The 19,902-nt window shown below is 43.0% G+C and overlaps 1 protein-coding gene across 1 annotated transcript in view; it reads right to left on the reverse strand.

Annotated features, from left to right (window-relative positions):
- The window catches only part of DENND4C (DENN domain containing 4C), a 2,492,302-nt gene that overhangs the window by 1,470,431 nt on the left and 1,001,969 nt on the right, over positions 1-19,902 (reverse strand). Inside the window, exon 14 of the mRNA XM_044061083.1 lies at positions 16,650-16,856. Coding sequence (XP_043917018.1) covers positions 16,650-16,856 — 207 coding nt within the window. The remainder of the gene's footprint in view (positions 1-16,649; positions 16,857-19,902) is intronic.

A 19,902-nucleotide genomic window follows, 5' to 3' on the forward strand; every position in this document is an offset into this window, starting at 1 on the left:
CAGGAACCCGGTAGTACCTGTCTGGTTTAACAGGAGCTGGAGGTAAAGAATCTGGATTAAGGCTGGCTTCTGTGTACACATCATCCAATATATCTAAAACAGGAGGGATAGCCAGGGGCCTATGCTGGGGGAGCAAGAGAAAATCCCTGAGCCTTTTCTTGGAATCTGAGTAATCTTGGCCTTCCCAGTGAAACTGTTCCCTCAATGTATGCATGGTTTCCCCAAAAGAGTAGTCTTTGGGGGGGGGGGGGGAGACCGAGGGAATAGACTCCTCTGCATCAGAGTCAAGAAGACTAGGCATAGTCCTGGTCCTTAGTATGTTCAGAGGTAATAGAGGCTTGATCTGAGGAAGGGTAGTCTTCCTCTAATCTGGGCCTTTTGTCCGAGGGGGGGGGTTGAGAACCCCTGATAAGAGTAATCAAATCCTCAGCCATTTTGAGCATCTGTTTTTTAGGAATGGGGCCTTGAGAGGGGGTTTGAGGTCCCTGTTTTTTGGTTTTCATGGCTGCTTTAGATTTTGTGAAAGCTTTAATAGAGAAGGAGGAAGGCCTGAAGACACCTTGAGAAATGGCAGGCCCGTCTAAACTCTGAGTTTCCCTGCCAAGATTGGCGTTGGTATCTGTAGTAGGAATGGGGACCGAGGAGCCTGCAACCTCGGGTACTGAAGACACCGGTAATGTAGTGTCATCGGTACTCAGGGGCTGCGTAGGCACCTCGCTGAGAACCGGAGAACGGGTAGTCGGCCTTAGCGTGGTTTCAGTAGTCGGTACGGACCTCGAATGTCGGTCTTTATCTTTGTGTCTTTTACTCAAAACTGGAGTCTGAGTATCCGACGACATAATATAATTAAATTTTTTACCAAAATAGTGAAGGGCGAACTCCGCCCGGCACTTAATAGTGCGCTTGTTGAATCTAGCACAAAAATGGCAGGCCGAGACGTCGTGGTCTGGGCCTAAACAAGGTACACAGAAAGAGTGGAAATCCTTATGCGGTATTTGCTTCCCACATGAAATGCAATTATTAACTTTGTCTGACATCGGTCTGAGGCAAGAAATGTTTCCCCAACTGGGTACTTAGCTTTTAAGAAGACTTCGGCTGAAATATTTTCGTAAATCTCAGGAGCTGGCCGACCGGCACTTGCAAACTGCTTCTGCTTCGGGCACCGCGTGGCAAGAAAGACTGGGGAAGATGGTGTTGGCTGCATCTTTTATACCTCTGCCGCACTGATGTCAGGGAAGAAGCGACGACAACCGACGCCGGACCTAGACTTTGGAATTCGGCCGACCGAGGACCCGCCTGACGGCAGGATAACCCATCTGTAATGACTGCAGCTGTATGCACGATGAACATCTTAAACTTGTTGATAAAGTAAAGGAAGAAAAATGAGTTAAAGCAAATTACTTGAAGGAAAGTTGGAAAAGGGAAAATATAATATTGAAAATACACTTAGCTACCCAAGAGCTAGTGGAGATAGATGTCTTTCGCCAAGCGGCAAAAGAGATCTGAAGTACCTTGAAAAGGTACATTATGGGGTAAGGGAAGAGCTTTTTTTGGTTACCACGAGCTATTGCAATGGCAGAGTCAAATCCAAGGATCAGATCCAAACCCACAGGTTGCAGGATACAATGAAAACTGATATCAGATCAAATGTTCTCATCTCTGAAACCATAAATTACTAAAAGTGAAAATGGCAAACTGTTCACCAAACATTAATCTTTACAGTGGCAGTATTCATTAGATTGTTGGCCTTAAAGTGTATTTTAAAAGTCACAATAACCACAAATATTAATTTTGCAATATTTAATTTTTAATACTTCAATAAACACTGAAGCTACATAGATGCCGTTAGCAGCACTTTGTTCCTCCAGCTGCGAGCTTTATTATAAGGATAAGCAGCTTTGTCTGTGTCACTTGCTTGCTGAGATACTGAAGAAACACGAACATTTTAAAAATATAAATAAATGGTATATGAAGAACAATTACTATCTGCAACTAAAAATAAAATGTGTTCCACACAGGATGAAGAGTCCTGGAGTCAAACCAAGAACACTGTAAAATGACAACAGGAACCAAATAATTATATTTTAGCCATTCTTCTGTGTTTGGTTCCTGTTGTCATTTTACACTTAATTAATATCTCTTTAATTCTACTAAAAACAGGTCAAGTATTGTTGTAGTGGTGTTGCCCATTGTCTACACTCTAAACTGAAATTTTTCAGTAGCTTGTATGTAGCATGGTTATGGAATTAATGTGAACATGAACAGTCAAAATCAGACACACACAAGCATCAGTAACATGTGACAAGAAAAATGCCTGGAGGCATCACTGCACTTTAATGATGGACCTTCGTTATCCTTCCTTCCTTTGTTAGGACCAAAAATATAACCAGATATAAAATTCTGTTTCTACCTATTTTACGGGGACCAGTTCTATTGGATCCCATTGCAAGTCTATAATCTGATCCTGTGCTTCCTGATGTCCTTTGGGACTTCTGGGATACCTGCAAATCTTGGAAGTGAAGAGAACTGTACAGCTATAGACCTTTCTGCCAAATCTGTTGAGGATTCTTGGAAATGTGGCCTTAGGTTCCGTTGGACACTCAGAGTACCTCAGGATCTGCCACAGGATTTCTATACAGGTATATGTCAAGAGTTAAGAATTCCAAATAATCTGCCAGTTTTATAGGCACAGGAGGCTGGGAGTCAAGCTGTAGGCATATATCCTATATAGTATCATCCACAACTTCCAAACTGGATGAATAGAAAGGTGCTTGTGCTCAAGCAAGGCATGGTATTGCCGGACCCTTTTCTTGGACTGTGAGCAGTCCTGAACATCCCAAATGAAAGACACACTCACCTTGTGAAAAATATCTCCAAAGGAGAAGCCCTCAGATAGTGAGGCTTAGAAAAGAGCACATTCTAACTTGGAGTTGATATATAAACCTATCAAAAGTTAGCCATTATATGGCAGCTCATTTCATCCAAATCACTGGAATCGAAGGACTCCTAAACAAGAAACCCCTTTTTCTTTGCAGAAGTGATTCCTAGAACAGTGTGCTTGCAAGGGCCTAGTTGTCTAGACCTCAAAATCTTCAGCTGACCAAGGTCCTATGGGTAAGACCTGGGTGGCAGCCTGAGGCCTATGTGGTTGAGGCCATGACAAGCCAACAGCAAGTTTCTTAGATTTTGTCTTGGGCCTAATGTTGGGTTTGTGTCACTAATTGGGACAGGAGCAGGACACAAGTGGGTGACTGCAAACTGGATTCTAGCTCCAAGGATCTACTCTCAAACAATGATGTGGATGATACTGCCCTTCCCTTGAAATCAAGATCTAGAGTTGGAAGCCAATGCTTGCCTGGCAGCACCAGGCCCATCTGATGCCCAAGTAAACTCAATGCAAGTGGATACTGACACTGCCAAAGACAAGGCATCATCCATAGGGATATTGCAAGAGTCTTCAGTAACATGTTCAGTTGTCAGAGCGGGCTGCAAAGATGTCTCTCATCCTTCCACAATCTTGACCTGAGAGATAATATCATCCATCTGTTTTGTATTTTGGATGCTTTGCTTCCTCTTGCTCGGGATATCTATTGAAGAACCTGTGGACACCAAGAGGTGCAAAGACCATAGATGTTCTTTTTTTCTTCTAAATGCTTTTGCAGAGACTTGGACCTTATGCTTGACATTCCTGGAGTTAAAATAGGACCACTGGGGTCAATTGGGCATGATATGATTTGATCCCAGGCAAAACAAAGTCTGTAAGTCCCAGTGGGGAATTTGTTTTCCCCACACTAAACACACATGGCACTTAAAAGACAGATATCTAACTTTACAGTTAAAAAAAAAATATATATATATATATATATATATATATATATATATATATATATATATATATATATATATATAAGAAACAGAAGTTCCCCAGTGGGATACTTAACTTTAGATGCTCTACTTCTAACTTTGGACCAAATGATTTACTAATGACACTGGGTGATTCAGACTCCAATGGAAAGAAAGAAATAGGGAAATTGGACCGGCTGAGGATTCTTTATATCCTGATTTCCTGCTATCAAATGGAAGGGTGTCTGCTGGGCATGGGGGGGGGGGGATCAAATCTATGGTGTTTAGGGTGGCCATAGGCTTCAGTGGCAGAAAAACTCAAAGGTCATTACTGCAAAAATGAAGTTCAATGAACATCATGACCTCCCTTCTACAATCCAGATTTATTCAATTTTCTATTAAAAATAGTACAAAAAACATGACAACATGACCGATGTCGACTACCATGAGCTATGACACAGACGAAAAAATAAAGAATTAGTATGGAAAGTGATGTAGAGGGAGAGGAAGAAAAACTGAATAAAGTACATGACAGTGTTGGACATAAGAAGTTCATGGACCCTGCATTACAAAAAATATAGGTATGAGACCACTACTAGCCCTTATAGAGGAGAGAGGGATAAGTGAACAAAATCCAGCTGGACACAAAGAACATAAAATGGGTAAACAAAAATGTTAAGACTTACTACTACAGTGAGCATCTGTGAAGATCAACAATTGGCATTCTACAGCTATGCAAAATACTCCCAAGTGGTGAGCCTCTGTGTGTGTGTGTGTGTGTGGGGGGGGGGGGGGGGCATACATGCAGTGGTACAGGCTGGTCAAGAAAATGAGTAGCAGACCAAGACAGACATTAACCCTGTACACAAAGGGACACAAGTACTTACTTAAACACACCAAAGGAAAGCTGATGTCACCTTGATGAGTGGATGGGTAACAAAGTTCACACTGGGGATCACACCAACAGCACTACTAGATAGGGGCCAAGGGTACTAGCTGCTAGTACAAGGGTCTAGGGAACTAATAAAGGGGAGGTGAATACTGCACAATGTGGCTGGGCTAATATATGCCTTCGGGCAGATAGCCCAGTACCAACCTATGAACCTATTAATTAAAAGCTTTGTTATTAAATACTGTTGCAAAGTTCCTTTCTAAAGAAAGCACTGCAATCAGCTATCATTCCAAAAGGAAACACTACACGGAATCCTGCTAGATCCAACCTTATTTATTAACTTTTGGTGGTCAAGGCCTACTTCATAGTTGTTGACTACAGTAACATATGTAGACTTTTTAAAAATATTTTTATTATAAAGCAACCATCAGCTGTCATTCCAAATGGACACACTACAGGGAATCCTGCTAGATCCAACCTTACTTATTAACTTTTGGTGGTCAGGCCTACTTCATACGTAGTGACTATGGTAACATATGTAGACTTTGTAAGAATATCTTTCATCACACCATAAGACTATGCACTGTTTGCAAGACAGGGTATTTATAGAATACAGGCTCAAGCGAGAAAAAAATAGATTAAACTGTTGAGACAAAATGGATTCCTTTACCCAATGAACAGACCCAAATGCCCTGTTGCACTTGACCTCTATTTCATATTCCACTATATCATGCTAAGTCACCATTCTCTGTTATGCTATGTCACTAACTAAATATGGATGGACATGCGTATGTTTTTCTGCTGAAGTTCCTTGTGCACAGTCTCACCACCATGAAAGCATTTAAGTGCGTCTTGTAATATTCTACTTAGTAAAAAATGTGATCCTTTGAAATGTCTGCTGTCATGTAAAGTACAGTTGTGTACACTTACCATAAATGTAGATGTTAGAGTGTATTCACTGTTGCAGTCATTACATTTGGGGTAATCTGCTGCACTCAGTCAGCCTGAATTCCAAAGTCTTGGGTCCTGCGTTGGTTGCTGTCTTCTCTTCCATGACGTCAGGTCATCAGGGGTATAAAACATGCAGCCGACGCCATTTTCTTTAGTTTTTCTTGCTCCCGATGTCAGGTGCCCCCAAAAAGGTAGCAAAATTATATATATAAATATATATATATATATGGTTTACTATTGAAATGTCGAACGGCACTACATCGACTGTACTATAGTCGAACACGGAAGTTCGAAAATAGTAATGTCGACGACAAAAAAAACAATCTAGGACTGTGTTTTAACATGGGTCGAGGTACGGGAGATGTTTGTAGTTCTGAATAATACTGAACACCTACCTCGACCCATGTTAAAACCATTCCTAGATTGTTTTTTTGACGTCGACATTTACTATTTTCAAACGTCCGTGTTCGACTATAGTACAGTCGATGTAGTGCTGTTCGACATTTCAACAGTAAACCTATATATATATATATATATAAACTTTACCTTCATCTACAAGCAAATACACCACATTAGTTGTAGAAAATAGAGAAGGAAAGATAAATTTCAGAATGACAGGGGGATGGCGGGAGGGTATCCTGGACTACAACAGTGAATACACTCGAACATCTACATTTATGGTAAGTGTACACAACTGTAGTATGTTCTTCGTGTTTCACTGCTGCAGTCATTACATTTGGGTAGAATCCCAAAGCTATGGTTGGGAGGCTGGAGCTAAACAGCATTAGGTGCGGCTATAAGGCCCTGAAGCACTGCAGTGGCAAAGCCTACCCTGGACTTTGAGTAGAGAGGCAAATGGTAATGCTTTGTAAAGGTGTGAACAGAACTCCAAAGTAGCAGCCTCTAGAAAGTCTTTGGTTGGATACTCCTCTGAGAAAGGCTGCTGAAGTAGCTGCAGCTCTAGAGGAATGAGACTTAATGCCCTTGGGCACAGGTTTACCATGGTGTAAGTAGCAGAAACGGATGCAGTTTGATATCCACTTTGAAATTGTCTCCTTTGAAATAGCCTTTCCTTCTGATCCTGCAGCATATGACACTAGTAATTGCTCAGTTTTTCTTAGAGTTTTAGTCCTGCTCAAGTAGAATCTTAGCTGTGTATGTCCAAGGAATGCAGAATTCTCTCCCCCTTGTTCTGCGGATTTGGATAAAAAGTTGGCAAATGAATTGTTTGGTTAAGAACCACACTGGAAACCACCACAGGCATAAAAGTAGGATTTGTCCTCAGAGACACCCTGTCTAGGTAAAACATGACAAAAGGCTCTACAGCCATGAGGGCCTGTAGCTCAAACTCTTCTTGCTGAAGTCATTGCTAGTAGCAGAGCTGTTTTCCATGATAAGAACGTTAGATCAGCGGTAGCAGCTGGTTCAAATGGAGGTAGGGTGAGCTTTTCCAACGCAATTGAGGTCCCATGCAGGTAATGGTGATCTTCTAGGAGGCCTTAAATTTTTGGCTCCTCTAAGGTACTGTTTTAGTAAAGGATGAGAAAAGATTGGTGGCTATGTATTGTAATGAGCCGAAATGGCAGAGGCATGGATTTTGATTGATGAGAAAGATGGGCCTTTGTCAAGCATCTCCGGTATTGTAATATCTGAGGAATATTTGGTTCTGCTGCATCAGTTCCTTGTGCTGGATTCCAAGCTCTGAATCTCTTTCATTTGTCAGCATATGATTTTCTAGTACTAGACCTTCTGGCTTCCAAAATGACATCCATCACAGCTTTACTGAGAGGTGTTGTTTGTATGACTATATGATTAGCCATGCTGCCAGGTTCAGAGTCTGTAGTTGACTGTGCAGGATCTGATTGTTTTGCTGGGAAAGTAGTTGTGGTCTTTGAGGCAAGGTCCAAGCTGGGTATTGAGACAGGTTCCTTAGGATTGGGTACCAGTATTGGCAGGGCCAGTTCGGGGCAATTAATATCATCTTTGGCTTCTCTTGTCTGACTTTTAGGAGGACCTTGGGTAGAAGAAGCAGAGAAGAACAGGTCGTCCACTTTCCATGGTTGTCTGTGATAAGTCCTTGGGCAGAATCTTTTCAATTGATAATTCTGAGGAGAAGCAAACAGATCTATGTCTGGGCTCCCTCATTTCTCTGTTATCATGCTGAAGACTTGTGGATTTAGTTTCCACTCGTGAGGATCCATAAGGATTCTGCTTAAATTGTCTGCCAGAGTGTTCTGTTTTCCTGGCAGGAATTGAGCTTGAAGATGTATTTGGTAGGTCAAAGCTGTGTCCCACAGTGCCATGACTAATCTGCAAAGGGGGTATGAGTGTGTGCCCCCTTGCCTGTTTATATACCACATGACTGTGGTGTTGTCCGTCTTTATCAGTAGTTGTCCTGGATGAAGTAAGTCCTTGAAAGCTGTTAGGGCATTTTGGACAGCTAGCATCTCTTTCTGGTTGATATGTAGATGCATTTGTTTTGGTGCCCATAAGCCCTGAATGCATCTTCCTGCCATGTCTGCCCCCCAGGCATAATCTGATGCGTCTGTTAAGGTTTGGCTGGCGAGGGGTAGAGTGAAGGGCAGTCCCATGTTTTGGTGGCATGCCTTTGCCCACCATAGAAACTCCTGTTGCAGGCAGGGAATGAGAGGAATCGTTTCCAGACTGTGTGAATGTTGACTCCATAAACTTTTTAGGTACCATTGAAGTTTCCTCATTTGCAGTGTTGTATATGGAATTAGTAGGATGCAAAATGCCATGAAGCCCAGAGCCTGCAGAATTTGTCTTGCAAAAGACTGGGTTTTTGTTGCCATCAGCTTGAAGTAAGTAGTCAGTTGCCTTTGCTGGTCTGGCATGAGGTAAGCCATCTGGGCAGTTGCCTCCAAGCTTGCACCCAGGAATGTTATCTTTTGAGAGGGTACCAGTTTTGATTTCTTTTCATTTATTGTGTACCCTAGGCATGTTAGAAGCCTTTTCACAAACGCCAGGTGTCGAAGAAGAGTGTCTTTGTTCTCTGCTTGAATGAGACAGTCGTCCAAGTAATGGTAATGCATTAATCCAGCCTTGAATCTGAGGTATCTTCTGCATGATTGTCTTATTGGGACATGCAGGCATGCCTCTTTTAGGTCTAAAGTCACCAGCCAAGCATTCTTGCCCAGCATGGGCAGAAGCTGCTGTAAAGTCAGCATTTTGAATTTTGGAATGTCCAGGTATGTGTTCAAAATCGATAAATCCAGTATTGGCCACCAGGCCTTGTCCTTTCTGGGTACCAAGAACAGTCTTGAGTAAAAACCTTGTCCTTTTCCTGTTCTTCTACTGTCTGAATGGCCCCCATGAGGGACGTAACCTGTTTCTGTGCCTCTGCCCATTGATTGTTTGGCAGATCTGGCCAACCATTTGCCATTAGCAGAGTGTGGAAATGGAATCTGTATCCCTGTGATACGATGTTTAGTACCCACTTGTCCTGGGTTATTAACTGCCAATTTTGAGCAAAAAGTGCTAATTTTCCCCCTATGGGTGCTGCCAAAAGTTAAGTGCTTGGTGTAGGCAGAGGGAAGTCATTGGGATTGCTTTCTGTAGGTTTGCGCTTTATCTCCTCCGGGTTTAGAGGTGGAAGCACCCCATTGCTTTGACCTGCATGAATCTTGCGCCTGGTATCTGGAACCCTTAGGGTGTCTGGACTTGCCCCTTTGAGCTCTGTCTAACACAGGAAAGGACCAATTTTTTGTAGGCCAGTGTCTACTGAATCTTGGTGGCTGTACTTGTAAGAAGTCTAACAGTTTGCATAGACTTAGCTTTGTCTTCCACTTTCTTTAAAATGTCTTCTGCCTTGATACCAAAAAGAGAATCATGCTGTAAAGGAGCATCTAGCAATTTAGCTTTAACATGATCACACAAAATGTTGTTCCTTTAACCAGGCATGCCTCCTAATTACAGATCCAGTAAGTGTGGCCCTGCAGGAGGCCTCTAAGGAATCAAAACCACATTGCAAAGTATGCTTTCCAACTTGTTTAGCTGTATGCAATAATTCCTGCAATTCTTTATTTTCTGCACATTCTGAAATCAACATAATTTTCTGTTTCAGCAATCCCATAACATGTTGTTGGTACTTAAGCATATGAAATTGACAGTTTGCTCTGATTGCCAAGGTTGCAGATGTATAAAGCTTTTTTCCCAATCTGTCTAGTGCCCTTGATTCTCTGTCAGAGGGGTTAGGGTTTTTTGCTGTTGAGGCCTTAACTCCCTTTGGACCCTGTAAAATAGTTTCAGGATCAGCAGCAGGGCTTGTAAATAAATATTTATGAGAGTCAGGGACCTTGTAATATCTGTCAGGCTTACTGGGATCCGGAGGTAAGGAGTCAGAGGTCAAGCTTGACTACAAAAACACATCATCCACAATGTCTAAAACAGGGGGAATGGCTAAAGGCTTGTGCTGAGGGAGAAGGAGGAAATCCCTGAGCCTCTTTTTTGATTTTGAGAAGTCTTGACTCTCCCAGTGAAAATGCTCCCTCAAAGTAGGCAAGGTTTCTCCACATGAATAATCCTCAGGAGGAGATGCAGATGGAATAGACTCCACAGCATCAGAATCCTCATAGGGAGGTATAGAGAATTCCTGATCAGAAGAGGAATCAGAAGAAATAGAAACCTTATCTGAAGAATCATAATCAGTGTCTTGCCTAGGCCTCTTATCTGGAGGGGGATGGGTACCCCTGATCAAGGGTAATAAGGTCTTCAGCCATTTTGATCATCTGTTTTTTAGGCATAGAAGCCTGTGCATGTGGCTCATGCATCCGTTTTTTAGTTTTAGAAATTGCTTTTGTCTTTGGGATTGCAGCTGTCGTCAGTTTGATATACAAATGTTAATGTCTGAACACACCCTCAGAAGCCGGTGCCTGCTCAGTGGCTCAGGACCCATCCGAGGGAGATGCATCCGTCGGTCCAATACCTTGAGTATCTTGTGGCATGCCGGACTCCACATGGGTGTCGGTAGAGGCCTGTGACTCGAAAGTAGCGGGCATCAGGGGCTGCGAAAGCGCCTCACTAAGTACAGGCGAACCAGCGATTAGCTTAGGAGAAGCTTCGTCGTCGGTTTTTGGATCTCTACTGCCTTTCTCTGTCCTTTTCTTTGAGGTTTTTTATGTACTCCGGTACTCGGATTGCTATCCCAACAACATTTCTGGGTAGTTAAATCTGTTTCCAAATTACACTGATGCAAAAATATACAGACGCTTAATAGTGCGTTGGTTAAATCTAGCACAAAACCGACAGCCAGCCACGTTGTGATCAGGGCCTAGGCAAGGAATACAGTATAAATGGAAATCCTTATGAGGTATTTGCCACCCACAGGTAATACAATTATTAACTTTTTCTGACATCGGTAAAAAGCAGGAAAAAAGTTTCCCCAGTGGGGTACTTAGCTTTAGTGAAGACTTCGGTTCTGAAACTCAAACTTGAATATTTCAGTAGTCAGCCGTCTGGCACTTGCGAAATGCTTCTGCTTCGGGCACTGCATGGCAAGAAAGACTAAAGAAAATGGCATCGGCTGCATGTTTTATACCCCTGACGTCATGGAAGAGAAGACAGCAACCAATGCAGGACCCAAGACTTTGGAATTCAGGCCAACTGAGGGCAACCTGCCAGCAGATTACCTAAATGTAATGACTGCAACAGTGAAACACGAAGAACATCCCTGGTTCCCATTTCCACTCGTGTGTGTCCATGAGGTTTCTGCTTAGTCCGTCTGCCAGTGTATTTAATTTTCCTGGCAGGAATTGAGCTTGTAGGTGCACTTGGTAGCTCAAGGCTGTGTTCCACAATGCCATGGCTAGTCTGCAGAGGGGGTAGGAATGTGTACCCCCCTGCTTGTTTATGAACCACATAACTGTGGTGTTGTCCGTCTTTACCATTAGTTGTCCTGGAAGAATGTAGTCCTTGTATGCTGTCGGAGCATTCTGTACAGCTAACATTTCTTTTTGATTGATATGTAGGTGCATTTGACTTGGGTTGAATTTGACATGAATGCACTTCCCTGCCAGGTGAGCCCCCCCATGCATAGTCTGATGAATCTGTTATTACGGTTTGGACGGCAGGGGGTAGTGTGAATGGTAGTCCCTTGTATTGGTGACAGGCCTCTGCCCACCAGAGGAACTCTAGGCGTAGGCAAGGTATGACAGGAATCATTGTTTCTAGGCTGTGAGAATGTTGACTCCATAGGCTTTTTAGATACCACTGCAGTTTGTTTGTATGCAGTCTTGCATATGGAATTAGAAGAATGCAGCAGGCCATGAACCCCAAGGCTTGCAGTATTTGTCTTGCAGATAAGCAGGGTTTTTGTGGCCACTTCTTTGAAATAGGTTATCAAATAAATTTGCTTTTCTGGCATGAGGTAAGCCATCTGTAAAGTTGTATTCAAGCTTGCTCCCAGGAATGTAATTTGTTGACAGGGTACCAGTTGTGAATTCTTTTCATTTATGGTGTATCCCAGACAAGTCAGAACCCTTTTTACAAATGCCAGATGATTCAAAAGTATGCCCTGGCTTTCTGCCTGAATTAGACAATCGTCCAGGTATGGGTATATTTGAATACTTCTTTGCCTGCAAAATGAAACAACTGGAGTTAGACAATTTGTAAATACCCTGGGCGCAGTAGACAAGCCAAAGGGCAGCGCAGAGAACTGATAATGCGTGCAGCCTGCTTTGAAGCGTAGGTATCTTCTGCAAGATTCCCTGATTGGGATGTGCAGGTATGCTTTTTTTAAATCTAGTGTTTCCAACCAGGCATCTTTGCCTAGCATAGGAAGTAACTGAAGAGTCAGCATCTTGAATTTTGGAATCTCCAGAAAGGTGTTTAGAGTAGACTGGTCCAGGATTGGACGCCATGATTTGTCTTTTCTGTGTACCAGGAAAAGTCTGGAGTAGAAACCTAGTCCCTTTTCCTCTTCTGGTACCAGCTGAATAGCCCCCATACTTGAGGGAAAGTACTTGATTTTGAGCCTCTGCCCACTGATTTGGGGGCAGGTCCGGCCACCCATTTGATGTTGGCAATGTGTGGAAATGAAATCTGTATCCCTGGGACACTATATTTAAAACCCACTTGTCCTGGGTTATGAGTTCCTAGTTCTTTGCATGAAGAGCAATTTTTCCCCACAAAGGGGCGGTCAGAAGATAAGTGCTTGGAAATTTTAAAAGGAAGTCATTGAGACTGTTTACCATAGGGGGTTGTCTTGTTATTCCCAGATTTGGAAGTGGAGGCCCCCCCACTGCTTAGTTCTGAGTCTCCCCTGGGACTGAAACCAGGGGTTTTTGCTGTGTCTGGGTTTGGCTTGAGAAGACCTAGAAGGGGCTGGAAAGGACCAATTCTTAGTAGGCCAGTGCCTACTAAATCTAGTTGGTTGGACTTGTAAAAAATCTTTAACAGTTTGCATAGATTTCGCTTTATCTTCCATCTTTTTTAAGAACTTCTTCAGCCTTGTTGCCAAACAGGCGGTCCTGATTTAAAGGAGTATTAACATGATCAGGCAAAAATTGCTCCTTAAGCCAAGCATGCCTTCTAAGCACAGATCCAGTAACAGCAGCCCTGCAAGAGGCCACTAAAGAATCAAAACCACATTGCAAACTATGTTTTCCAACTTGTTCAGCAGAATGCATTAAGTCCTGTAAATCTTTATTTTCCACAGAGTCAGGAATCAACATCAATTTCTGTTTAAGCAGTCCAATGACATGTTGCTGATATTTTAACATATGAAATTGGCAGTTTAAAGCTCTAATTGCCAAGGTTGCTTAAGTATAAACCTTTTTACCCCATCTATCCAGCGCCCTGGAGTCCCTATCAGAAGGGGTAGTATTTTTAGCAGTAAAAGCCTTAATGCGCTTGGGCCCCTGAGAAGTAGTCTCTGGATCTGCAGTAGGATTTTTGAAAAGGAACTTGTGGGACTCTGGAACCCTGTAGTATCTGTCAGGTTTACTAGGAGCAGGAGGCAGGGAATCGGGGGCCAAACTGGATTCCGAGAAAACATCATCAACAATGTCTAGTACAGGAGGAATAACCAAAGGCCTAGGCTGAGGTAGAAGAAAGCAATCCCTAAGCCTCTTTTTTGAATCAGAAAATTCCTGGCTTTCCCAGTGAAAATGCTCCCTTAAAGTATGTAAGATTTCCCCAAAAGAAAAATCCTCAGGAGGAGAAGCAGAGGGAATAGAATCCTCTGCATCAGAATCCTCATAAGTAGGTAAAGCCAATTCCAGGTCATCAAAAGAGTCAGAAGAAACAGAATCCTGATCAGAAGATTCATAATCAAGCTCAGCCCTAGGCCTCTTAGAGGGTGGGGGTTGACTACCCCTGATTAGAGTTATTAGATCTTCAGCCATTTTGATCATTTGTTTTTTAGGCATAGGGGCCTGGGCGTCGTTTTTTTTAGACATGGATCGAGATTTAGGCCTTAGTAATGAAGGAAGCATCAATTTAATATGCAAGTCCGTAGGCCTAAATACACCCTCAGAGGCTGGTGCCTGCACAGCGGCTCCTGACCCATCCAAGGTAGAGACATCTGCGGGTTCCATAGTTGAAGTATCTCGCGGCATACCGGACTCCGAATGGGTCTCAGTAGAGGCCTGCAAATCAGGATTAGTGGGTATCAGGGGGTGCAAAAGCGCCTCACTGAGTACCAGCAAACTGGCGACTCGCTTAGGACAAGCATCGTCGGCAGTTTTGGACCTCGGCAGCCTGTCCCTGTCTTTATCTTTGTGTTTTTTTGGAATCCCGGTAATCGGATGGCTAACCGACATTTCTGGATAATTAAACCGAGAACCGAAATATTTAGAGGCAAAAATATACCGACACTGGATAGTGCGCTCATTAAATAAAACACAAAACCAACAGCAAGGTACGTCGTGGTCAGGGCCTAGGCAAGGAATACAGTCCAAATGAAAATCTTTAAGGTATTTGCTTTCCACAAGTAATGCAATTATTAACTTTTACTGACATTGGAAAGGAGCAAGAAAACATTTCCCCAATAGGGTACTCAGCTTTAAGTTGAAGACTTTGGTTTTGAAACTCGAAAACGACAATTTCAGGTGTCGGCCGATCGGCACTTGTGAACTGCTTCTGCTTCGGGCACCGCACGGCAAGAAAGACTGATGTAATGGCGTCTGCTGCATGTTTTATACCCCTGACGTCACAGAAGAAGGGACAGCAACCGATGCAGGACCCAAGACTTTGTTAATCAGGCCAACTGAGGGCAACCTGCAAGCAGACTACCCAAATGTAATGACTGCAACAGTGAAACACAAAGAAAATCGGGGGTATCCTGTAGCTCTTGTGCCCACTGTCCAGACATAGCACATTGTGACAGCTGTGAACCAGAGGAGACAAAAATATGGCACTCTGATGGGGATGGAACCAGCTGGGAGCCGGCTGAGGCTAAAGCTCACTTCATAATCTGTAAGGTAGGCCCGACCGAAGAGGGATGGGAGCCCAGAACAGAGAAAGACAACCCCGGAACTGGGGTCACACTCCACTCTGATGAGCTGCCACCCAGAGTAGGAGCCAAAAAAGGGGTTGAAACTGCCATGCGCCGAACAACCGAAACTGGTCCAAGGATCTCGGAACCAACAGCCAAGCCTCAGTCCCTGGTATGCAATGTATCCGAAAGAGCCGAAGACCACAGTCTTGACTCTGCCTCCGAGGTAAGGTCCACCACTGGCACAAAGGTAGCTGGCACTGGGGGTGTCGAAGCAGGGGGTCTCCAAACCCTGAAAGGTAGTTGAAGGAGGATAAACTGGAAGAGTCCTTGGAGAATAAGCCTCGGCTCCGGGTGGGAGAGAGGTTTGTGAAGGTGCAGGAAGGCCTCTGCCTATTAAATGCTGGTCCACCAGTTTGACTACATTCAATTCTGAGGCGTTCCAGGAGGAACGGATTGACATTCCTGAAGGGAACTCGGGCCTGTCCAAAAATGGGCTCGGTTGCTGACCCAAAAAGTGGTCTAATGAAGGAGAATATCTAGTCCTGGGTAAATTGAACCGATTGACCTTTGGCACCTTGGGCTGTTGTATGGAAGGGGAAGGTGGAACTGAATGAGAGAATGAAACTACTGTCAGTGCCGAAGAGGTTGTCAGCGCTGAAGCAATGGTTGATGCCAAAGTGGTTCGCGTTGGTTCAGTACTTCACGGCTTCGAAGTTGATTGTGTTGTCTTCAGTGCCAGAGGTGATGATATTCTCACTTTCGGCACCTTGGCCTTTGGTTCTGAAGAAATTGTCAGAACCTGGGGTTTCTGAGATTTAGCTGTGTGTGCTGTAGGGGAAGTTGGCACAGAGTGGCTCCTTTTCTTTATTTCAGGCTTTGGAGATTTTGAAGTCTCTGCCTTAGAAAGGGCTTCACCAAAAGAACACTAACAAACCTTTCAAGATTAATTTATTGCGCCTCTCTGCTAGAGTCCAGGAGCTAAAGCCCTGACAAGTATTACAAGATATGTCCAAGTGAAGGGCACCTAGACAGTACACGCAAGAAAGATGCCCATCAGAATTGGGCATCTTCCAACCACATTCCTTACACTGTTTAAACCCAGATGTCCCCTTTTATTTCTCCGCCATTCTAATCAGCTACACACACACACACAAAACAGTTGCTCAGAGTGAGGGAAAAGGAAGAAAAAAAATGTTATCGAAAGTTTTTTTTTTTTGGCTATACCAACAATGGTAATACTCAACGGGTAAAGGGATAAAAAAACCAAGAAGAATATCAACAATGGTATCAAATGTATCTCAAAGAAATTTACTTTCAGTGATGACAGTTTACATTATGTAAAAACTGGCAACAGTTTTTCATGGACATTATTTCTTTCTGCTAGTATCCTGCAAATGACTTAATACAAAATAAACAAATTTGTCCTGTCTCTACTCATTCTTCAATGCTGGCAGGACTGAAGGTCTACAGATCCAGTCTCTCTCCACAGTGCACATGTACACTTACCTCATCCAATGGTTCCACTTCAGCTTTCCTCATTTTAATAAGCAAGTTATAAGCCTGATTCAGTGCCCATGCCTTGGAATGAGAAACCCTGATATAGGCTGGTAGGCAGATGAACCACAAGCTGTAACAATGACTGTACAGGTATTTTGCCCAAAGTTCTGGATTGGAATACAACTTCTTTGCCAACTTCTGAGCACTTTTTATCTCCTGGAATAATACAGAAAAATGTTAGCACTTCAAAATATGACATATTTCAAACACTATACATAAATCACCACAAGGATAATGTAAAAAATTTCAGCTTGAAACATTATTTCCTCTAAAATTGCAGTCCTTTTACATTGCTTTATAACAGCTTCCAGCTAAAGTGCATTAAACAATGTTTACAGCACACAACTAGCTCACTGACGAGCCATCAGAAAGGTAAGACAATAATGAATGTTCTTAGCTGTAAAACCTAAAAGGAAGAATGACAACAGCTAACTGTTCTGGGCAGAGCTTAATTAGCCAGCATTTCAGTGCAACATGTCAAAGAATGGTCATTAAGAACAAAGGTTGGTGATAATGCACCTTACAGCCAGATCCATCTAAAACATACAAAGGTCAAAGACAAATGGGAACACTGTCTTAAGAAATATGTTATATACCACATAAACTGATTTCTCAGTAACTGTTACGGTTTCCTCTTCTGGAATGTCCAACTTGGCAGAGTTACTCTGTCATGCTCAAGCATTTCAGGACGCACATATCTGGTACACATCAGGGCATCATGCCTTGGGCTACTAGAGTGCAACAGTCTTTTGATAAAGTAACCAAACTTGTAAAAGAAATATAGAAAGGCACTGAAAATTCGGGAAAAAAAGGGCAACCAAAACTATTACAGCCACTACTATCACAGGAAAATACTGACAGTCAGAAATAAGACAGCCAAGGGCTGAGCAGATTGACTTCTGAAGTCATGTCTCCAAGTAATGCTGGACTGGAGCAAGATCTGTTCCAAAAGCAGGATCAGATATCCAGTGCAATGCTCCCATTAAGCTGTACAGAAATGGCAAACCTCTCAAAACTACACCATTAAAGGGACTACTCCAGATTTTGAAAAATTATGACTTAAAATTTGCATTCATTTAAATGACTTTTTTGAACACACAAAAAGTACTGCATAATATAAAACTCCCATAACATGCTATATTTTTAAGGTTATATTTTAAGATGTAAAGATGCATACTACAGCACATATAAAGATGGTTATATTATATAATTTAAAAATGATTGAGAGAGATGAGGAAAGTACAACTGCATAAAAAATTACCATAACAGATGTCCTACTGATCACTGTTGCAGTATTCCAAACATAGGTTCATAAGTAAGTACTAGGCTATCTGCCCGAGGGCATCTATAAGCCTAGCCAGAATGTGTTGGCTTTCACTGCCCCCTTAGATTAGTTCCCTGTGCCTCGGTCCAGCACAGCCATTAGTTCCCTGTGCCTCTGTTCAGCAGAGCCACTGCAGTGATCCCCTGGGTATATTTTCTGTTTCCCATCCACTCGTCAAGGTTTCTCTTGAAGAGTGTTAGTGAGGGGCTCTGCCTAATGTAGACTGGAATCCAGTTCCAAAGCATGGGGAGTCTCTTGGACAGGAATCTATCCCTCCAGCATGTCCTATTTATTGTTGTGGTGAGGTTTAGATCCCTAGAGCGTGTGGCTCTTGGGGATTTGCTTTTTTTTTTAGGTGGGGCATGTCCATCAATTCTGGGTTGGACATGGCCTTGTATTGTCAGGCAAAGATCACCAATGAGTAAGCGGTATGCAACAGAGTAACACATGGGTTATCACTGCTGACATCTGGCCAGGGTACCAAAGCTCAACCTTTCCTAGGTCATACATCCGACATGTGACTTCACCTTATAAGCATAGGATTATATAAGCACACATAAAAGTGTAGATTCTCAGATCTCCAAGCCAGTGGCTTGAAAACCCCCTGAGATTGTGACTGGACAGCATGACAGGCCAAACAGAAGTGGCAAGAAGCCCCCCTTACTCCTAGGGTCCTATCTTCAGGGCAGAAAGGGACAATGAGAAAGACATATATGATAACTAAGTCAGAGGGGAAAGAAGGTGGGAAAGAATAATGTAGTAGTAATCAGTAGGACACCTACTGCTATGGTAAGTTCTTATACAACTATTCTATGTCCTGACTGAGATCACTGTTGCAGTATTCTAAACAAATGAGTGATTGCCACAGCTGAAGTGAATGCACTGGGGGGGGGGGGGCTGGGTAGTGGACAGAGGAACTGTCCAAGAGGCCAGAAAAGAATAACCTAATGAAAGCAGCTCTGGACCTTGAAAATGCATCAATAATGTGGTGTTTAGTGAAGGTGTGTACAGATCACCAGATGGCAACTCCAATATAGCCCTGGCTTCCACCCCTTTATAAAAGGCCCTGGAGGATGTTACAGCCCTAGAAGAATGATGTTTTGCCATGTAGAAACAACAAAAGTAGAAGAACTTACAGATCCAGCTTGCAAATGTTTAACTGGTTGGCCCAGTTTTGATTTCATGAATGAACCAAAAAGGTAATCTGAGTTGCAAATAGATTTGATCTTGTTCAAACAGAACCTCAGCTGTCCATGAACATCTAGTGTGTGTTTGAGTCTTTCCCCTCTGTTCTGTGGGGTGGGGAAGAAAGAAGACAGACTGATGGCCTGCTTGAAATACAGCTCATTCACTACTTTTGGCATGAAGGAGGGGTTAGCCCTCAGACTAACCAATCCTTGTGAAAATAAGAAAGGAAGGAATAGCTATGAGAGCCTGTTAACTCTTGAGACTCTCCTCGCAGAAATGACAGCCATTCCAGGTGCAGAATTTGATATTTTCTAAGGCTGCTGGTTCAAAAGGAGGTAATATGAGCTTTTCCAGGATGAATGTAAGGTCCCAAGGAAAGAGTACAGGCTTCTTTGGTGGTCTATGCTGCAAAACCCTTTTAGGGGATTGTTTAATTTCAGGTCTGGACATAGACAGATTGAGGGGCTAGGACAGTCAGAGATGGCTAACAAATGGACTTTGGAGGAGGAGTAAGCCAGACCTACATCCATGAACCGACTGTACCCTCTGAGTCATTGCGGATCTGATTATTTCTATGGGACCTTCCATTTGGCTATGTAAGCTTTTCGAATGGCAGGTGGTCTTGTTCTTGGAGAACCTTAATTATTTCTTCTGAAAACTGCTGCCCAAAAGGGATCAAAACTCTATCAT

This window comes from Protopterus annectens, chromosome 2.part0, assembly GCF_019279795.1.
Source record: "Protopterus annectens isolate FY-2018-M chromosome 2.part0, PAN1.0, whole genome shotgun sequence".
NCBI classification, from domain to species: Eukaryota; Metazoa; Chordata; order Ceratodontiformes; family Protopteridae; genus Protopterus; species Protopterus annectens.